Below are 22230 nucleotides of genomic sequence, written 5' to 3'. Positions count from 1 at the left end.
ACTGGATGTCATCAGCCCTAAAGGAACTAACCGGAAATGTCCCTCCAGTCACTCCTTCTTTGCTAAGTCACTGAATGATCCAATCAGTGCCATGTGTCTCTGCGCATATCACCTGAATGATGGAAGCAGCCTGCATGCTAAAACACAACTCAAGAGAAACAGGAGATTATAAAGGGCATCCATTTCTGCTGAGTGCATCAGCTGTCGTCATCGATGATCATGTGCCACAGAGCAGTTTCTCAAACAGAAATGTCCATGACCCTAGACCGTGATTGACAGTCTAATAATGGATACACTACACAAGGCCATTATTGATAAGGAGCTCAGTGCTTCAGAACTGCGGTCTTCTCAAGAGGATGCTGTGTCCGGCCTGGGAAAGCTGATAAGATGCTCGGTCCTCTCACTTCAGAGCACCACTGGCCATCTGATTGGAAAGCTGAAAGTGCTGCTCTCTCCGGGATCAGCTGCTATCAGACAGGTTTTAATAGTTCACATGCTGGTGCTCTTGAACGGAAAACATTCCTCTGGGATTTCAACCGCAGTCAAGATAAATATATTCAAGGACTCATATCATATAATATATCGAGTATATTGTCCTCATACTTTTGAAATACAAAAGTCTGCTGAAAAAAAAAAAACTAATTTTCAAAACATCTTCTTAAATAAGATTTTCAAGTTAAACACTATGGTCACGGTTACTGATTTCACTTAGTTAACTTTTTTGATAATAAAAATTAGACTGTGAGGGACTGCTATACCAATCGGGCCAGTAGTTTTGATTTTTACTTGCCCTGCCAACATCATCATTGGCCCCACCACTAAAGAATGAACCATTTTTATTTTTAGCAATGTAATTTTATATTTGCTAGAAACATGAATATTTTTTATGAAAGACAAGAAATCAAATCTGAGCAATTTTTAAAACATTAGGAATCATACACTTACCAACTTTGTAAATACTTGAAGAGAAAAAAACAATAAACGACTGAAGACTACACACTACCAGACTTGCAGCTCATTTCAAACACAACAAAAACCGGCACTAAAGCTTTAAGCTTCAGTTTACCATATCTGATGAGCTCTACCTATTTATTAATCAGTGTTTGTACTAATTAAAGCCTAAATTAAATCTGTTCACCATATTGTGTCTCTTCAAAAGGGATTCTTGGATTTGTTATTTTGGACTTTTATGATTTATGATTATGAAATCATTTTACCTCATTTTACATCATTATCTCTAGATCAGTGCAGTAAGACTTACCGTCCAGAGACGTCGGCTTCTCAGCAGTAGGTCACACACCGGCGTTACGTCCGTTATGGCTCTGCGCGGGAAGAACCCACATGTGACGCATGCACGCTGGAATCCTTCCGTGTTTAATATAAAAAATAAACATAATTTCGTTATATTAGGTGTGTCTTTATTTAAGCTCTATTGTGCTAGAACAAATAACACTGAAAACCTTGGATACTTAATACTTAAATTAAGTATTATGTCCACCTTTTTCTTGAACAATCGATGAGCGTCGACAAGATGGAACCTAACATACCTTGGGGTGATTTCCTGTTCGGGTCTCCATAGACATCCATGTTAAAACGGGGCAAAAAGATCGACTGAATCGAAGTTTTTTCAATACAGGTTTAACTTTATATTATCAGCTCGGAAACTATGTTCATTTGACTAGTAACACTAGAGACCGGAAGTGTAAAGCACTGTTCCAGTCAGGCGAGACTTACACGTTCAGAAAAAGGTGGGTAACTAGGCAGTAAAACGCAGAGTGTTTTGTGCCCACAGGCACAAAGTTACTTTCACGGACATTTACATTAACTGTTCCCTCCTGGTGGAATTACCATGACCTACCCAACTCAATCTGAGCAGCTGAGTCCTAGCCATCTTCAAGAAACAGCTAAAATCTCTTCCATTTTTATTTGACCCTCTAACTCTATTTTAATTCTATTTTATCTTTAAGACTTGCACTCTATTTGTTTTCATTAAAAAGCCTCTAACACTAGCTTTCTCTATTGTTTTTCTATTCCACCTATTTGTTTTATTATATTATTCCCAAAACTGTGTTAGGCTAACTAACATGTCATAGCACTTGATTGCTCTTTTGTTGATTTTGATTGCTTCCATTGTCCTCATTTGTAAGTTGTTCTGGAAAAAAGCCTCTGCTAAATGACTAAATGTAAATGTGTTGCGCATTTTATTTTGTGCATGTGTATTCTGTAAAATACTTGCAACTGTCAGTTAATTAGATTGCACCACTATTAATAAATTGTGTTTTGTGTTATATACTACCGAACAGAATTGTAGAAATTTAGTGCAAGTTATTGATGACAAATTGATTGTGTAAATAAATCTCTAAAAACTAGAGTGCCTGCAGTGGCCTTCAAACTGAAAATGTTTGCTCCTGGATGGAAATCTCACTCAAGAGGACCTTGTGAAGTCTGCATGAAGGGCACTCACACAGTCAACTACACATTAATTTTAACTTTTTTTCCAATGTAAAAACAATTAGATGAGCTTGTTCATGTCCTCAAAACACTCAGGCATAATTATAAACTAATTGCTACAGGCTATCTTACCTTAAGTGGTTCTGTATAAGCCTTCAAGCATGACATGTGAAAGTAAAAGAAACTGAAAAACTGGATAAAACTTTACACAGACAAGGTCAGTAAATATTTTTTATCACAACAGTCTGATGTGAACACGTATAAAGTTGTGTGGCAATGCTGTTGACACTATATGCATTGTCTGGCCCATTTACTTCCAATGTAAGTGTCTGACTGTAACTTATGGTCTTTGTAGTTATTAAACAAAAACTTTTGAAATGCCAAAATCATTTTCTGTGGTAATATGCATTCACCCACGTTACTACCGTCAACAGCTTCAGGTGAAGCAGAAACATCCCTTTAAAGCAGCTGAAGAGAATTTCATGTGCAGGAAACAGCAGTTTCAGTAAAAGAGATGAAGTCTTTTCACTCATTCTAAACATACAGATCTTGCATGTACAATACATATAATGTTGTCCATCCTGTTTTCTGCACCACAAGTCGAAGGCCTGTGTTGGGAAAGTGGGATAGTTTGTATGACTCCTCATTTGGCTCTTAAAGTTTCTTCCTCATCTTTCCTTTTTTAAAGCTGCCACGACCAAAGCCAGATCTCATCACTTGCTGCAGCCGCTGTCTTCCTTTGGAACGGAGTTTCTTCATGCCACCACTCTGCAGAAACTGCTGTTTGGCTTTCCGTTTGCGCTGCTTGAGGATCTGGTCGCGGTTTTTCAGCTCAGAACGCACACGTGAGTCGCTCTGCTGCTGGCCTGGGCGTGATTGAGCTCCTCCTTGTCCTCTGCCTCTACGACCTGAAGAAACCGTAACACAAACACAAATACTCACAAAAAGAGAAGCTGTGACTTGTAATTAAATAATTTCACACATGAAGTGGAAATAAAGACCTACAGCAGAGCTAAATGAGTTTACGCCACATTTTTCTATTCTTACCGCCAAATCTCCTCGCTCCTCCAGTTTCTCCATCCGAGTCTGATGCTCTGTCATCGATCTTATACTTCTTCTTCCAATCTTCATAACTGGACCAAAGTCAAGAAACCCAACTGACAAGCAATTATCAGCTTCAAAACTTTATAGGTCCACATGATATCAACATTGAATCTATTGGCTGTTAATGTGTCTGTCATGAACATTGGCATGCCATCAACACAACAGAAAACTGGTCAACCAATAAGATTTGGTGCAAACAGGCCTTCATCATGAACAATTCATTGGGGACGTTGTTCATTTAAAGTTGTGAAATTAAAACTCATCTATTTTCTAAAGACCTGATATAGTTCTTATTGTGTACAGTTCATCCATGCGTGCATTTAAATGTTTTAATTTCTTTAACTGATGCATAGAATCAAGTCACTTTTCCATAATCTGTTTCAAAAATGCGAAAACTTGCTCCAGCTTTGAAACTAATTTCCACCAACATCACCAATCATTCTTATTTTCAATCACCTGTCACATAGAGACACTTTCCATCCTTCAATGCATTCACCATAGAAGCAGCTGCTCTCGATCACACTGACTTTAAAGATACAGTATGGGGCTATTGGCCAGCTCTAAACTGATCAATGTGGACTGTTAAGACATTTAAGGTATTATAAACAGTAACATCATGAGTTTCTGTAAAGCTGCTTTTTGAAACGATGTATGAAAAGTGCTATACAAATAAAACAGACTTTTTTTTTTAAAGAAGGATACAAGCTTTTCTTTTTCTTGTTGCCGCTGACCACCTGTCCACTTTCTGTTTTGATTTTCTTGTTTTTGTCCTCTTTGCCCGAGTCACGGACAAAGCGTTTCCTCTTGCGATCCCTGCGGTGAACACATGTAATTTGACCATGAGCAGACGTATGGACAGAACTGCATATGTAATAACGGGAACATGCTGCTCACCATTTCATCAGGCTCTTGTGCTGGTTTAAAGTGTTGCTCTCATCTCCCATCAGGTCCAGAACTGCAGAAGAGGCCTGCTGCTCGAAAGCGCCACCATCACTGCCTAGACTGAGCCTGAACAAACCCAAACATATATATTCACACTGAACATCCATGCTTCCCAACTCAACATGAAAAATCATGAACTAGTGCTATCATACCCGCGCTCTGAGTTGAAGTCTTTGGGTCTGTACGGGATGTAAAACTCCTCATCTTTTCCAGATTTTCTGTTCTTTTTGCTCTTCGGTCTGTCTGTTTCATTATCGTGATTTTTTCTTTTCCCTCCTACCACCTCTGAGAACACGGTCTGAAAAGCATATGGATACAAAAAATAAATAAATAATTTTTAATCATAGTGTGATTTAGATTTTAATCCCAATTTTGATGATATCTCTGACACATACACACACACATACAGTTTACATTCATAATTGCATTTCAGTGTTAAATTTGAATGCAAAACCTATTTCAAAAGGAAACCAATTAGAGCTTCATCGAAAAGCTGTAACAACCTCTATGTAATGACATAACGCAAAAAAGTAAATATGTATGAATGAAATGTCTTTATAACGAACATAATGCAAAAAATCTGTACAATCTATAATGTCTTTAGAACAGACCCAATGCAAAAATTCAGTATGAACGTAATGTATATAGAACAGACGTAAGGTAAGTTTAAACAACATCTTTAGAACAGACATAACGCAAAAAACAGCAAGTATGAACATAACCTCTCTAGAACAGACAAAAATCATTATGATTCTAATGTCTCTCAGACATAACACACAAAAAGAAAAATCAGTAAATATGAACGTAACATCTCTAGAACATACATAACGCAAAACGATTAATATGTATTTATGTAATGTCTCTAGAACAGACCTAACGCAAAAAAATAAAAATAGATACATAAATAAATAAATAACTAAATCACTAAGTATGAATGTAGCCCCTCTTGAACACACATTAAAAAAATAAAATAAAAAAAAAATAGAAAAAAAAAAAAAAAAAAAATCAGTAAATATGAACGTAACATCTCTAGGACAGACATAATGCAAAAAGATCAATAAGTATTAACATAACATCTCTAGATCTCTAGAACAGACATAATGCAAAAAAAATCAGAAAGTATGAATGTAACCTGTCTAGAAATGACATAATGCAAAAAAACAACAAAAAACAATAAATATGAATGTAACATCTCTAGGACACACATATCACAAAAAAACATTAAATATGAACGTAACGTCTAGAACACACATAACGCAAAAAAAAAAATCTGTGAATTTGAACGTAACATCTCTAGGACAGACATAATGCAAAAAAACATTAAATATGAACGTAACGTCTAGAGCAGACATAACACACAAAAAAAAAAAGTCTGATCGCAACGTCTCTATGACAGACATAATGCAAAAAAAAAAAAAAAAAAATCAGTGAGTTTACACCCAAAAAAAAAAAAAAAAAAAAAAAAAAAAAAAAAATCAGTCTGATCGTAACATCTCTAGAACAGACATTAACAAAAAAAAAAAAAAAAAAAAAAAAAAAAAAAAAGTATGATCCTAACATCACTAGGACAGTCATAACGCAAAACAAATCAGTATGATTCTAACGTCTCCGTCAGACATAACAGCATGAAAGAAAAAACATAACGGCATAAAAAAAAGAAAAAAAAACAGTAAATACAAACGTAACATCTCTATCACATGCATAACGCACACCGATTAATGTATCAATGTAACGTCTCTAGGACAGACATAATGCAAAAAGATCAATATGTATGAAAGTAACGTCTCTAGAACAGACATAACGCAAAAGAAAAAAAAAAAAAAATCAGTAAGCTTGAGAGTAATGTCTTTAGAGCTGACATAACTAGGGATGCACAATATTATCGGGCCGATATCGACTTTAAAAATTTTGCATATATGTCTTGCCGATTAGAGGAATAACTCACATGTGCTCATGGCGTGCTAGCAATTAGATCACATCAGCAGTGTGGCTCATTCTTAAAGCAAAGTTTTGCCTGAATAATGATTAGATTCACTGTTTTAGATCGCTGCATTTAATCTGAGAACGCAAGTACACATTCAGTGTGTGACAGAGTAAACAGTAATAAACAGCGAGAGAACTCTTTTGCTTTAGACCATCTACAAATGTTAAATCTTAATTTTTTTTTTATTTATTTATTTATTTTTTTTTTGCATGAAAGTATGTCATCTGCAAGCACTAACAAAATTTATGACCACCATATCTTTGCATAAATTATATGTAACAATAATATTAAATGACCAAATTCGAAACACACCTTCTTAATAAAACATACCATCTACAGGAAAGATAATGAACCCAGTATAAGAACATAATGCGCAAAGTTTATGGGTAAGAAAACGTAAAATTGGTGCTATCAGTGGATAGTGTTTATGAAAAAAGAAATATGTGAAATGTGTGTGTCTGGTTTCAAAATATTAAGTGATTAGAAGTCGACCGATTTACCGGTTTTGCCGATTAGTCGGCACCGATAGTTGATTGGCGGAACTCAATCAGTTATCTGCAAACATCCATGCCGATATTTTTTTCCGGGTTGGGTCCGTTGTTGGAGCGGCTGAGAAGGTCGTCATTATACAGCAAAGTCCCTATAGTCTTTGTTATACAGCATGAGAGCGGCCTCTAGTAGCGGAAATCACTGACAGCATGTCATTACTAAGCAATGAATTTGTTCTACTAGATGCTGCATCAGTGGAGAAAGGACAGCAGTATACCTTTGCCCGTTTGGTGATCAAATAAAGTCTTGCAGAGCGCCGCTTGAATTGAATATGCCGCATCCAGTGTGTGTGATACTGGATAGCTGAGAGTTCTTCTAGACGTGGTGCTGCACTTTTGCCCATTTTGTGACTAAAATATTTTTATATTTTGATTAGATGATAACAAATGTTCTAGAATAGAAGCAGTTAAATTGGGAAAGTACACAATATCCATATGTATGCAATTTCAATAGTGTGGTATTTGAGTAGATATTTAAAGATGGCCATCTTTAGCTTGATTGTTTATGTAATGGTAACCAATATGAGTCCATTTGTAACATTAAGGTTGATAAAAGCTGTAGAATAGAAGTATTGTTCCTTATTACAGTGTGTTAATTTCAACATTTACTGATATATTTTAAAAATTGTAGTTTTTGTTAACATTAATGAACAATGAACTAACTGTTATTATCAATATATAATTAATATTAATATTTTTATTCATTTATAAAGTATGGTTCAGTAGGCTACTTTCCTTTTTTTTTTTTTTTTTTTTTTTTTTAATGGTAGAACACTACTTTTCCGTTCAGTATCCATTTTAAAAACTATCGGTCAATTAATCGGTATCGGCCAGTGTGGTCCAACCTAGTTATCGGTATCGGTAAAATCCAATATCGGTCGACCTCTAATTGTGATTTTTATTAAGATTTTGCTTAATCACACAGCCCCAGTTCAGCTGCAAAACTCAATGTGATCTGTGTTTTAAAGCATGATATTCAGAAGCACATGAAACTATCCTGACATCTGAATATATGAAACACTACAGCATGGTGTCGATCCTCACCTGAAGCTCGTCGTCCTCCTGCTCATCCTCGTTGTTTTGCGGTTCAGTCCTGATTATGGTGAGGGCTGTGGACTCGACTATCCGCTCCGCTCGCGCTTTAGAAAACTTGTCGACTAAGCGATCGTCTCGTGAACGCTTGGCTCGCATAACCTCGCTGGCGTTCGATTTGTTGTTGGAGTTGATTTCAAAAATAGTCTGAGGAAACAAGAATATGCAGATCATCCTATAAACATCTGGACCGCTGATTTATACATGATTTATACAGCGCCAATGAACTTTAGCAGATGCACATGCACACCATATGCCAAAAGTCGTACACTGGCCTTACGTAGGGAATGAACGTCTTTTGTAAGGATCATCCACCTGATCTCTAAGCCTCAATGTGCATACAGGGTTTCTGCAAAACCCTGCCTCATAAACAGGTCATATGAACTGACATTATGACATTTTTAGGGTGTTTTTAGTCATTTTTTTGGAGCTTGTCCATATAAATCACAACTGGCTTTCCTTTACATGAGAAAACAACACAGACATTCTGCTCTTCATGTGACACTGGAGAATCAAAGTGATGCTGAATAACGTTAGGAGAGTAAATGATGACAAAATGATCATTTTGAGCCTTCAAAGAGAGACGCATGATGTTTCATGTTACTGACATAAGATGAACAAATGGATAATAAACAACGTACAGATTTAGACTTGTAGCCCTTGATGGAGTCCACCATCAGCAGCCGGTCCAGCTCCATCGGCTCCAGCCCACAACCTAAAAAAATAAATAAATAAATAAAAAACACACAACAGCTCAGAACAGAACTGACATTCAGCAGGACGTCCCGTGCACTTACAACAGAAAATGAGAGCAACACTCACCCAGCAGAGGGTGAACAGCCATCGAAGAGAGGTCAGTGTTCTTTGCCCGTTTGATGGACTCTGCCGAGGGGTTTGGCCGAGACTTTAGGTACTGCTTGTATGCATTCTCTGAGATGCGCTGGAGATTCTGGAGATCCAGCGAGTTCTCATGAGCTGTTATCAGCTGAGACTCTTCATCATCCAGGATGCTCTGAGGAACGCGGCCGAACACGCCATCAGCATCTGAAGACCATCAGACATAAGGGATATTTAAAACAGGCAAGTATACTTCACTTGTTAGGGTCAGTGGTCAGTGTCTTCAAATCACAGGCCCACTGTGCTGAATTGAGCAAATTCATACATATATATATATACACTGTGCAAAAGTCTTAGGCCACTAGTATTTTCACCAGCTAAAAAATGGTTTAAAGTAAGTTATTTCTATCTTTTGCTGTAGTGTGTCAGTAGGAAATATCAGTTTACATTTCCAAACATTCTGTTTGCCATTAATTGTAATAATCTACTGAAATTTTTGTTTGCACAGGCAGTCTGACAACAGCCAGTGCTCCACACAGACATCTCATCTTACCATCATCCAGTCTATCTCTGGAATGACATGAAGAAACAGAATAACTGAAACAGACTAAATCCAGAAGAACTTTAACATCTCCAAGATGTTTCAAATAACCTACCTGCAAAGCTACCTGAAAAACTCTGCACAAGTGCACATAGGGCAAAAGCTACTTTAAATGCAAAGAATGGTCACATCAAATGCTTATTTATTTTAGTTAATAGAAGTTCATTGATAAAGAAAATCTATTTATGACATTGTTTTTGACAGCATCCTCATTTCACGTGCCTAACTGCCTAAAAATGTTAACCGTACTGTAGCTTTGTAGGTGTAAGTCTCTTAAAGCATCTTGGAGATGTTGCCACAGTTCTTCTGGATTTAGTCTGTCTCCGTTTTTTCTGTTTCTTAAGACAGACTGGATTGAATGATGGAGAGATCAGATCTCTGTTTGCACAAGGAGTCTGATAACAGCCTGTGCTCCATACAAAAATCTCAGTGGATTATTATAATTAATGGCAAAATGAATGTTTAGAAATGTAAACTGATATTTCCCACTGACACACTACAGCAAAAGACCGACTTTAACTGACTTTAAACCATTTTTTAGCTGATGAAAATACTAGTCTAAGACTTTTGCACAGTACTGTATATATATATATATATATTATATATATATATATATATAGATAGAGAGAGAGAGAGAGAGAGAGATAGATAGATAGATAGATACATATATACATACATATATATATACATACATACATACATACATACATATATAGATAGATAGATAGATAGATAGATAGATAGATAGATAGATAGATAAAAAAAAAAAAAATTAGTTGTTTTGTTGCAGAAAAAAAATCATCCAGTCCGTGACGGACAGATCGTTAACAGCTGGTCTATGTGGTAATATAGTACATAGGGCAGGACATCTAAACGCTCACCTATCATTCATCAACCTTACATATGGCTTTTTATCTGAAAGGTGTAGTAGCAACTTTACATGACAGCTCAGTCTAATGCTAACCTAGAATATTGTGTGCTATTCCAGTGTCTGTGCAGAGTTTGGAAGCTGAACAGAAAAAGCGCTTAATGCATGACAGATGGAGGTGCCGGTGTGGTCACTTGCTCTTAAAGGAGAACTCCACTTCCAGAACAACAATTTACAAACAATTTACTCAGCCCCTGGTCATCCAAGATGTTCACATCTTTCTGTCTTCAGTCGTAAAGAAATTATGGTTTTTGAGGAAAGCGTTTCAGGATTTTTCTCCATATAATTGTCTTCACTGGTGCCCCGATTCTGAACTTCCAAAATGCAGTTTAAATGCAGTTTAACTGCAGCTTCAAAGGACTCTAAACGATCCCAGCTGAGGAAGAAGGGTCTTATCTAGTGAAACGATCTGTCATTTTGTTTTTTTTCTCTTCAAAAAATTAAAATTTGTACACTTTTAAGCACAAAAGCTTGTGTAGCAGAGGCTCTGGGATGTGCGTCCACAATGCTATGAATTAGTAATTGATCGTTCTTGAACGATTCTTTCATTTTGAACAAATCTTTAATGTGACTCAGGAAGAACGAGTCATCTTGGGAAGTGATTTGTTCAGTATTTTGCTGAACAAGACTCAAAGGTCCGAGTCGGTAAAATGATCCGAACTTCTCATCACTACGAATCACATGTAAGTTCATCATCTGTGTACTGAGTATGGCGATAAACTCCATCTTATTTTCTCCCACAACTTGAGAGGAGGACATCGTTGTACCTTTTTGTTTGTGAAAATCCTGAAATGCTTTCCTGAACAGCCATAATTTCTTTGAATCTGTAAAGACTCTACATTTATTTGTGTGCATTCAGAATAACAACAAAACATTGCACTTTTGTAAAATAATTCAAGCAAACAGGACGCATTTTCTGCCATCTCGGTGTCTGTGAACTTGAGCGTGAAACTTTAAAACTATGTGTATACTTGCCTTACAGACATTAAAAATATATCTATAGAGAGTGAAATGTCTACTTTTAAACAAACCAATTCAAATAGTAAACAAATACTCTTAGATTATGTAATCAGTATGAAACATGCATACACATGTGGAGATGATGAGTCAGTGTTGCCAACTTCATCACTTAAGCCGAAAACAAAGCAAGCAGTAGTTTATCCAAAAATTATTAAAACATTAATGCAGTCCTTCTTGCTGTTTTCCCTGACACATTTCTAATTATTATATCTGCCGATGCACTGTGGCAAGGTTTTTTTTTTTTTTGATGAGCTTGAGCTTTATTAGGGTATTTACACAATTATAGGCTCATTATGATGATTTATATGGTTTATTAATAAATGTGCGACTAATAGTCGCCTAATGCTTAAAATGAACGACTACTAGTCGACCAGAAAAATCTTTAATTGAGGACAGCCCTAATACTTACTATAAACTAAGTACACAAAACATAATGCACTAGGTTGTCAAACGGTACCAGGTTCGGTACTTTCGGTACTGAAATTTTAAAAACGTCCATTTCCTGCTCAAATTTGAGCACTGTTGAGACGATTTTTAAACATCGCTGAGTGGCCATAGTGTTCACGTGCTCAACAGACATGACTGTGATTGGCTACAATGATAAGCGCTTCACGCTCCTCACCGAGCGCTCACACATAAGCACAACAGGAGCGTATGAAAGCTGTGTCTGTCAGCGCTTCCGTCATTTTTAAAATGACCCGGTACCTTTTGACAACCCTATAACGCACCAGTACAGTTATTACCCAGTTTTAATTTCCGTATGTCTGTAGCATTTGTCAATACCTTGTGTGTGTTCAGGAAGGGCGAGTTGAATGGGTCGACCCAAGAACAGATGAAGGTCATAGAGGTAAGGCACTTCATCGGGACACACCAGACTGAAGGCAGTTCCTCCTCTGCCGGCACGAGCCACACGACCTGAAAGACAGAAACCAGGGTTAGCGCTCCACCTCAGACCGCTGGACGACCTTCAGTCTGCTCTGTCACACACACCGACTCTGTGCAGGAAGAGTTTGCCCTTTGACGGGAAGTTGTAGTTGATGACGTTGTCCAGAAGCGGGATGTCAATGCCACGGGCTGCCACATCTGTGACCAACAGCACCATGGCCTTTCGGTGGACAAAGCGTCCGATGTTGATTTTGCGAGCCGTCTGGTCCAGAGCACTGTAGATGTAGGCGCACTCAACACCCTCGACTGTTAAGAGCTGCAGACACAGAGAGAATATGTCAAAACCAGGGGTGAATGTTGAATGAATGATGAGCTACTAAAGCATCCAGTCCAGTTTGCTCTCAGGACATGTAAAGACACAGTAAAGCAGCTTTTCCAGAGCATTTTGTACCTCTTTGAGATACTCCACATGATGTTTGGTGGCTACAAACACCACAGTCTGTTCCTGCGGCTTCACCACGTTTCTCAGCAGATGCAACAGAAGGGCTGGTTTATCATCCAACCGCAGGTGGAAAAATGAAAGCTGGCAGAAAATGGAGGGGAAAAAAAAGAAAAATCTCATGAATGCTATTAAGAAGAGATTAACGGTCTCCTTCCGCAAGAGATAACAAGCGACAAGCGATTGCAGTCACATGTAGGTGACTACAAGGATGCAGTAAATGCATTAAATTGACTTTAAGGATGCATTAAATTGATCAAAAGTGACAAAGACTAGAATTGGAAAAATGTGGAGAATTTCCAGTAAATTTTGGAAACATTCCAGAATTTTTGGAAATTTTGGAAAGAATTTTTTGGAATCTTCCAGGAATTTTTAAAAAGTTTCCAGAAATTTACCAGACATTTTCCACCCCTTTGCAACCCTAGTAAAGGTATTACAAAGATTTTTATTTCAAATAAATGCTGTTCTTTTGAACTGTCTGTTCTTCAAAGAATGCTGAAAAATAAAATATATCATGGTTTCCACAAAAATATTCAAAATACTGCAACTGTTTCAACATTGATAATAATCAGAAAAGTTTCTTGAGCACCACATCATCATATTAGAATAATTTCTGAAGGATCACATGACACTGAAGACTGGAGTAATGATGCTACAAATTCAGCTGTGATCACAGCAATAAATTACATTTTACAAAATATTCACATAGAAAACAATAATTGTAATAACATTTCACTGTTTTACTGTATTTTTTAAATAATAAATGCAGCCTTGATGAGCAGCAGAGACGTTTTCTGGCCAGGATTTCTAAACTGCCTAAAAAGTCCAGGTTTTGGCCAGATCCCACCTTCTCGCACACCACGATTGGTCAATTATGTACAGTGGCTGCAAGCTACAGTGCCTTAAGAAAGTATTCATACCCCTTAATTTCTTTCACATTTTGTTATGTTGCTGCCTTATGTTAAACTGCATTAAATCACTTTTGTCCCCACATCAATCTACACTCCATACACCATAATGGCAGAGCAAAAAACAGATTTTTAATTTGCAATTTCTTTGCAAGTTTATTTAAAAAATATGATTCCATTGCATAAGATTTTTAATAAATTTATGAAGTTGTGACAATTCTGTTTTTGCTTTGTCATTATGGTGCATGAAGTGTAGACCTGGATATTTTAAGCAATTTAGACTAGGACATGTCCAGGTAAAAGAGGACATTACACATATCTTGCCGACCCCAAGTAGTAGCAAAAACTGACTCTTTTACTGGTTTAACATATGCTAAACAGTCTTATTGTAAATGATTTATCAGTGCATGTTTTCATATTTCATAAAAGCCCCACTTGTGAAACAATCACCAATCCCTAATTTTATAGACACTTTTTTATCAACCAGTCAGTTCGACATCAATAAAATCAACTCTACCTTCAGCTGGTCACTCAGTTTTGTATCCACATCCAGACGAATGAGAACAGGCTCTGTGAGGCCTGTAACAGAAAACGCAAAGATCAAACTTTCAGTGGAGCTCTCAAAACATGCCTGTGATGTCCTATAATGGGATACAATCACACTTATTAACATCTAGACTGCATATACCAGCTCTGGCAAACTCCACAATCATTTTGGGCAGTGTGGCGGAGAACAGCAGAGTCTGCCGAGTATCTGGAAGACGTCTGATGATTTCCTGGAGCTGCTCTGCAAAACCCATTTCAAACAGCCTAGAGAAGCAGAAACGACTCGTGAACACAAATAAGCTTACTCTTGAAATGAGGATTAACAAATAAAATGCACACCTAATCTTGGATTTAGCAGTATGATAAGTTGGATAAGCAGTATGTCTGTTCTCACCTGTCAGCTTCATCAAACACCACATACTCCACGGCCCGCAGCTTCAGGTTCATCTCTTTGATGACATGCATCAGACGGCCAGGAGTACCGATGATGCTGGAGAAACCCAGGAATTAAAGCAAAAAAAAAATCTTTTGACAGAATTTTTTTTTTTTTTTTCGGCCAAACCCCATTCCACAGATATACCTGTCAGTTTAAGGGCAGTTTTTCTTTCTTCTTGTAATTAGGAGCGCTTGTCCTCCTAATTTAAAATATTTAGGAGCACCTTCTGATCAATAATAAAAAATTCTGATAAAAAAATTTGCCCTTCTAATAAAAGGTGATTTTTGACTCCAAAAAGTGATTTACAGGGGCATTTTCCTATTACCTTTGTAATGGCATTTTTCTCATTTTATTAAAAGTATGTCATCATCTATGTCAGTTTAAAAAAGGTTTATAAGCTTTTTAAAATTTCTAATTAAAACAATATAATAAGAACTAGAATAAGACAAATAAGTTACCAATCATATGACAATAGTATTAAAAAACTACTACAGAGGTGGCACGGAAGAACACAAAAGTGGCTCGTACATTTTCAGACATTTAATGAGGCTCAGAGGTGGCGTGAGTGCAATTAAATTCATGAATTCATATTGAGATTAATGTTTTAAACATAACATTTTGAATATAAAAATATTAAATTATTTAAATAACTGAAATTATACGTTAAGAATCTGCCAGCAGGTAGCGGCAAGTCCCTGATTTTATCAATGAATCATTCATTAATTTGATTCATTTGAACAGCTGATTCATTCAGGAATAATCCAAGTGACTCAATGTGAGAAAAGCTCTCATTAATAATACATACTGTGTGTTTCAAAATAAAGGCACTGAATACATTTACACGTGAACAGCTCATAATTCAGCGTTTTCAGCATCTCGATTCACAGTAAATGATCCACATGAACTCCATCTGCACACAGCCACACTTACACACTCGCACACACACAAATACACACAGTCACACTTACACAAACTGTCTCACAACACGCAGTCGCATGGAAACACTCTCTCTCTCACACACAAACAAACGCACACAAGTGAATGTGATGGCTCAAGAGTGAACTTACATGTCTGGATTCTCGTGAAGAGCAGCAAACTGTTCGTACATGCTGACAAAAATAAACAACACAAAAAAGTGGTGATGAAACACAAGAAGGAAACACAAGAGTTCTACTGAGTCAGGTCCCATTATTTCTCGAGCACGCTATACAACTCAGACCCAACTCATCGAATATGAGCATACTGAAACTCAACACACCTGTCTCCACCGAGAACGAGTGCAGTTTTCAGGCCAGTGAACTTCCCCAGCTGAAACACACAAACACTTTGAGTGAATAAAAGAACTGCAGCTAAACAACAAGAGTAAAACAGTGACAGTACAGACCTCTTTGGTGAACTTCATGGTTTGCAGGGCAAGCTCTCGGGTGGGCGTGAGGACCAGAGCCCGGGCACCTGTCTGCGCCTGCGGAGCCTTTAGCTTCTCAAACATTGGGACAAGGAAGGCAGCTGTTTTCCCGCTGCCCGTCCGGGCCATGGCCACCACATCCTTCCCGTCCAGAATTAAGGGGATAGTCTGAGATCAACAGAGAAACACATTTAGCCTACAGATACTCAGGGAAGACATTAGTGTGTTTCAAATGGCAGTTTGGGGCTCAGTGGACCCTTTTCACTGACTGAGATTCCAGTTATTAACACTCTAAATCCAGCAAGACTTACAGTGATTTTTTTTAATTGAAAGTACATTAGAATACTATAAGATTACACACTGTAAAAAAGTTTTTTTTTTAAGTTGTAAACAAAAAGATTATTGGAATACATTATACAATAAAATACAATCAATCAATGTAAAAATAAACATTTTCTTGAATCAAATCATATAAATTCATATGAAATGCACAACAAATAGTTATCTTTCATCATGAATTCCCTCATGTAACAAAAGAAACATTACATTACATTTTTTTTTTTTTTAATATATACTTAATGTTAAAGGAGAAGTTCACTTCCAGAAAAAAAAAATTAGAGATAATTTACTTGCCCCCTTGTCATCCAAGATGTTCTTGTCTTTCTTTCTTCAGTCAATAAGAAATTATGTTTCTTGAGGAAAACATTTCAGGAATGTTCTCTATGTAGTGGACTTCAATGGTGCCCCCAAGTTTGAACTTCCAAAATGCAGTTTAAATGCAGCGTCAAATGGCTCTAAACGATTCCAGCCGAGGAAGAAGGGTCTTATCTAGTGAAACGATTGGTCATTTTCTGAACAAATTGACAATTGATATACTTTTTGACCTCGAATGCTCGTCTTGTCTCTGGGCTCGGACAAGCTCTCTGTGTAATCCAGGTCAATACAGTTAGGGTATGTTGAAAAAACTCCTATCTCGTCTTCTTCTTCAATGTCAAAATCGCCCTACATCGCTGTTTTACCTTTTATATTGTATAGTGCTATTGATCTTCCTTGTATGTTCACTTTGTAAACATTGGGTTGGTACTTCTGCAGTGATGTAGGGCGATTTTGAAGATGGGGAAGAAAACGAGATGGGAGTTTTTCAACATACCCTAACTGTCTTGACCGTACAGAACCAGAAAAAAAGCATGTGTTCACGCAGACTTAGACAAGACAAGCATTTGAGGCTAAAAAGGATATAAATTGTCAATTTGTTTTGAAAAGGACGGAGATAAGACCATTCTTTCACAGCTGGGATCGTTCAGAGCCATTTAAAGCTGCATTTAAACTGCATTTTGGAAATTCAAACTTGGGGGCACCATTAAAGACCATTACATGGCGATAATTAAGGATGTCCCGATCCGATATTGATATCGGAAATAGGTCCGATATCAGCCCAAAAAAACTCTATCGGATTATATCGGACTGCGTTAAAAATCTCCGATATAAGCAGTCCGTTCCGTTCTAAACTCCGTTACAGCTATTCTGTCCAGCAGCGTCCAGAGCCAGCGTGCAAAGCCCACGTGATCACAACACTGCTTGCTAGCGAAGTAGCAAAGAAAAAGCGATGTCGGCCGTGTGGCAGTATTTTTCATTAAAGTCCGAAAAAGACAGTGTGGCTCAGTGCAACACTTGTCATGCACAAGTTTCCCGTGGTGGAACAGAACCGGGAAAGTTTAATACGTCCAACCTCATCGCGCATTTGAAGCAGCATCACAAAACTCTGCATGAGGACTTTCGCAAGACCACTGAGTTAAAGAAACAATCCTCTGGCAACTTCAAGCAACCAACGCTGCCTGAAACCCTCGCAAAGCGTGACAAATTCCCAAGAGATAGCAAAAAGGCATTAACCTTAACAGAAAAGATATGCCAGTTTATTGTGCTCGATGACCAGCCACTGTCGGTGGTGAGTAATATCGGGTTTAAACGCTTAATTGAACACCTCGAGCCTCGCTACGTTATGCCCAGCCGCCACTACATTGTCGACAAAACCATACCCCAGATGCATAAAGAGGTTAAAGAGTGTATTGCTATGCATCTGGATAAAGCAAGTGCTGTTAGCTTCACCACTGACATCTGGAGCTCAGACCACTGTCCGCTATCTTTATTGAGTCTGACTGCGCACTGGATAGACGCTGACTTTACTTTGCAGAGAGCAGTTTTACATGCACGCGAGTTCAGAGGTTCACACACAGCTATATTTATATTTATTTTATATAGTTATATTTATTTTGTTTGCACTATTTTTTGTGGATAGTAAATGCAACGATCTCATTCTTTCGGGCAGTGTGTGTGAAATTGAAACTTTGGACACTCAACCTTTAGCAGTTGGTCAATTAACAATATATTTTTTTTCTTATGTTCCTGCTCTCGGCTGTTCCTACCATTTGCTAACGGTAAAAAATAAATAACTGAAGTGACCTTTAATTAGTATTTTGCACTTTAAAAATTATATTTTTGTTTATTCAATTAATTACTTTTTTATATATTCTTATGTAAAAGGTTCACATTTATGCAACCAATAGTTAATAAATTGGTCGTTTTTTTCCATACTTACTGTTGCTGACTTTTGTTCTCAGTTTGATCTAGCCGTTCATACATTCCACACAACGAAATAGGTAAAAGTATTCATGATTTGTGCTGATTATGGTATCGGATTTGTATCGGTTAGTACTGAAGGCTGCAATATCGGTATCGTATCAGAAGTTAAAACGTTGTATCGGGACATCCCTAGCGATAATCCCTGAAATTTTTCCTCAAGAAACATAATTTCTTATCGACTGAAGAAAGAAAGACACGAACATCCTGGATGACAAGGGGGTGAGTAAATTATCCGTACATTTTTGTTCTGGAAATGAACTTCTCCCTTAAATTATCTTAACATTAAATGACAGAAAACTGGTTATTGCTGCTGTGCGAAGGAGTGTCAGCAAACTTAAGTCATAGAAACTTTATAATAGATTTTTTCTTTTGCCATTAGAGCAATTGGGAACACAATAATGATATCTGTTGTAGTTTGCATTCACCACTACAAAAGTTTGCTTCTGAGAACCAAAGAAATGTGAAAACAGTCCATTCAATGTGTGTCCAAGAACATTACCTTCCTCTGGATGGGTGTGGGAACTTTATAGCCCTTCTTCATGACGCCTTTATACACTGGATAACTGAGACCTGCATAAAACCAGAGCACAGTGACTGAGTGCCTGAGATCCTGTGACTGATTGATTGATGACTGTGTTTTACACAAACATCTCACCCATGGACTGAAAGCCTCCAGACTTCTTCTTCTTCTTGTTCTGGGCTCGGACAAGCTCTCTGGTGTCGAGCTCCACATCAGAAACACACTCGGACGAGGCCGGGAATCGAGGAAGTCTTCTGCTGGGCTGAACAACAACACAGTGATGTGAAAACATGCTCTGACTGTAATTCATGACAACACTGCATCTCCAGTGAGGTCAAGCAAGGTTACTCACATTCTGTTTGTTAAATCATATATTTAATCCTCATAATGCATTCAAAATCTATATGACATTATCACATTCTGTGTCTGTTTGGGCTCAAAGAATTGTTATTTTACAAACAGTCATAACTTAGCATAAAACATACTGTCTCTGATTAGCAACTTCTCATTAATAAGTGAAAACTTGCAAAATTTTGAACATTATCATGTGTTTACTGCATTTATCCTTTTTTTTTTTTTTATTAACTGAAAAATTCTTTGAAATTTCAACTTACACATAAACCACACCAAAAAAAAAAAACTATGACACAATATATATTCATATACTTATTTCGTCAATACTCATGAGAAATTTGATTTGAATAAATCATTGTATGAAATTTATCATATCAAAAGATAATATAATCTGAGAATTACCAGAATGAATCCCATTGGAATTAATGGAATGTAAATGACTGAAAGCATTTATAACTCCAAATGTATGAAACCCACATATTAATTTTTTTTTAACAAAACAACATGAATATTTTTCATTTTTCATGCTGCAGTGGTTCATGGTTCATCAGGAAGAATACATATTCATGTTTATCAACAATATTCACTCTCAAAAGTGTGTGAAATATGAGGAAAGATAAAATATATTTTACAAAAGTTTTCTGGGTACTAATATTCGATTCGATTTTGCGCGCGATTTTGGCGTAGCTTGTCAGTGCTTTACGGCTCTGTGTATTACTTGCCGCTCCAGCTGAACGCACGTGATGGAGCTTTACTACTAATCAGAGTACCGGCTTCATTGACTAAACGCGCCTCACGACATCGTGCGATTATCGTTACAGCCCTAATATTTTCGACACCTAATGGTGCTCAATACATACCCAGGTCAAATGACCCAAACACTAAACATGTAACATTATAAATATATAATTGTAACATGTAACATTATTTATATAAATATATATAAAAATAATTGTTAAAAAAAAATAAGTAAATAATTAAAGAAGGTTTATTTTGAGGTTCTTAAATAATTTGAAAACTTTAGTCCCCTAACTAAAATTTTTTGTTTGTTTGTTTAAATGTTTATGTATCTCTTCTGGGTCAAAACAGACCTGAATGTGGTATGAGGGTTAAGGTTGAAAATGAAATCATTAAAATTGAGAAAATTTGAAAATACTAAATTATTATATTAAATTTATTACACTAGATTATATTATATAATATTTATTATATTATATTACATTGTTGTAGATAAATATGTTTGATAACATACTAACATCTGCTGTCATTGTTAAACTGTTATCAAATATTCATATTTACACTTTTACACTACACAAATAGTGTCTGATTGAAGGAAATGAACCGATAATAAAGTTCAAACCCGTTTTGGTGATTATTGTGACTTACTGTGTCATGATCATCTTTGATTCCTGCAGCCACTTCAAACTCTTCATCGTCAGACTGGAGCTCATGATCTCTTTGCGCCGAGCTCTTCTTCCTCTTTATCAACTTCTTCTTCCTCTGCGCCATCGTGTTCAATTCTACAAACCCGACAGCTTTACAAAGTGTGGTGTTGAGGAAACGTCGCTATTTGATCGAAGAAATCAGTCCCTCCGTGAGATGAAAACACCGGAGACGTTCGGAAACACGTGTGAAGACGTTCCTGCGCATAGAGATGACGTCAGAGAGCGAGACGCTGCCGTTTACTGCACTATCGCACGATGGCGCTACGAACAGAGCAATAAACGTAACACGATGATATGTGAGTGACAGACTTCACAGTGACACACACTCAAAAAAATTCTTACATCAATTTAAAGAACTCACAACTTTCAAAACTGTATTACATAAAACATAAAAACACAATACTTACAATATATTATTGTGTAAATAAAACAAAGGCAATAATGCAATAATGACTTTCCATGATTAAATTCATGTCACAACATAACACAGCTATTAGGATAATGTTGCCAAACAGTTTACCATTTTATGGGGAAAAATACTATGGAAGTCAATGGCTACCATCAACTGTTTATCTACATTCTTCAAATTATTTTCTGTGTTTAGCGGAAGAAAGAATCTCATAGGCTACCGGTTTGATGCAACTTGAGGGTAAGTAAATGAAGACATAATTTTCATTTTTTGTGTGAGCTATCCCTTTAAATGTACTTTTGTCCTGTCCAGCTGGTGGCATCTTAAACAAACATTATATTCACCTTTGCCTAGAAATGGCTCTCGCCTTCTGGCCCTTACAGCCTCATTTTCACTCCTGTCAAACATTGAACAGTAATGAGTATTCATATGAATTTGTATAATCGTATGATTTTGTACGAATCATATTGCATGAATTCATATGAAATCCACAATGTTTTAAACAAATAATCTTATGTGACCAAAGAAAACAAGCTGTTTAAGAGATGCTTATTTCCAAAAAAAAAAAAATAATAATAATAATAAAAATAAGAGTTTACAGACCCAGCTGTTATCATTAAGAACCACTGGTTCCCTCGGGATTCACTATGTGAAACTGACATCAGTCCAGATTCAG

At 36.8% G+C, this 22230-nt stretch overlaps 1 protein-coding gene across 1 annotated transcript; it reads right to left on the bottom strand.

The window, feature by feature from the left end:
* Positions 1-2668: 2668 nt before the first annotated feature.
* On the bottom strand, positions 2669-21363 carry ddx54 (DEAD (Asp-Glu-Ala-Asp) box polypeptide 54). Its single transcript, XM_051111045.1, has 20 exons — positions 21087-21363; positions 19482-19608; positions 19326-19396; positions 16166-16354; positions 16040-16089; positions 15849-15890; positions 14740-14835; positions 14488-14609; positions 14317-14378; positions 12844-12975; positions 12498-12708; positions 12291-12422; positions 8944-9165; positions 8763-8836; positions 8074-8268; positions 4650-4795; positions 4450-4563; positions 4258-4368; positions 3499-3584; positions 2669-3359 (listed from the first exon to the last, which is right to left on the bottom strand). The coding sequence occupies exons 1-20, from the start codon at positions 21207-21209 to the stop codon at positions 3106-3108; spliced, it is 2559 nt and encodes an 852-aa protein (XP_050967002.1). The 5' UTR covers positions 21210-21363; the 3' UTR covers positions 2669-3105.
* Positions 21364-22230: the final 867 nt, after the last annotated feature.

The sequence above is a fragment of the Labeo rohita genome, chromosome 5 (genome assembly GCF_022985175.1).
Source record: "Labeo rohita strain BAU-BD-2019 chromosome 5, IGBB_LRoh.1.0, whole genome shotgun sequence".
Taxonomy (NCBI): domain Eukaryota; kingdom Metazoa; phylum Chordata; class Actinopteri; order Cypriniformes; family Cyprinidae; genus Labeo; species Labeo rohita.
This window is presented reverse-complemented; position numbering and strand designations above follow the sequence as displayed.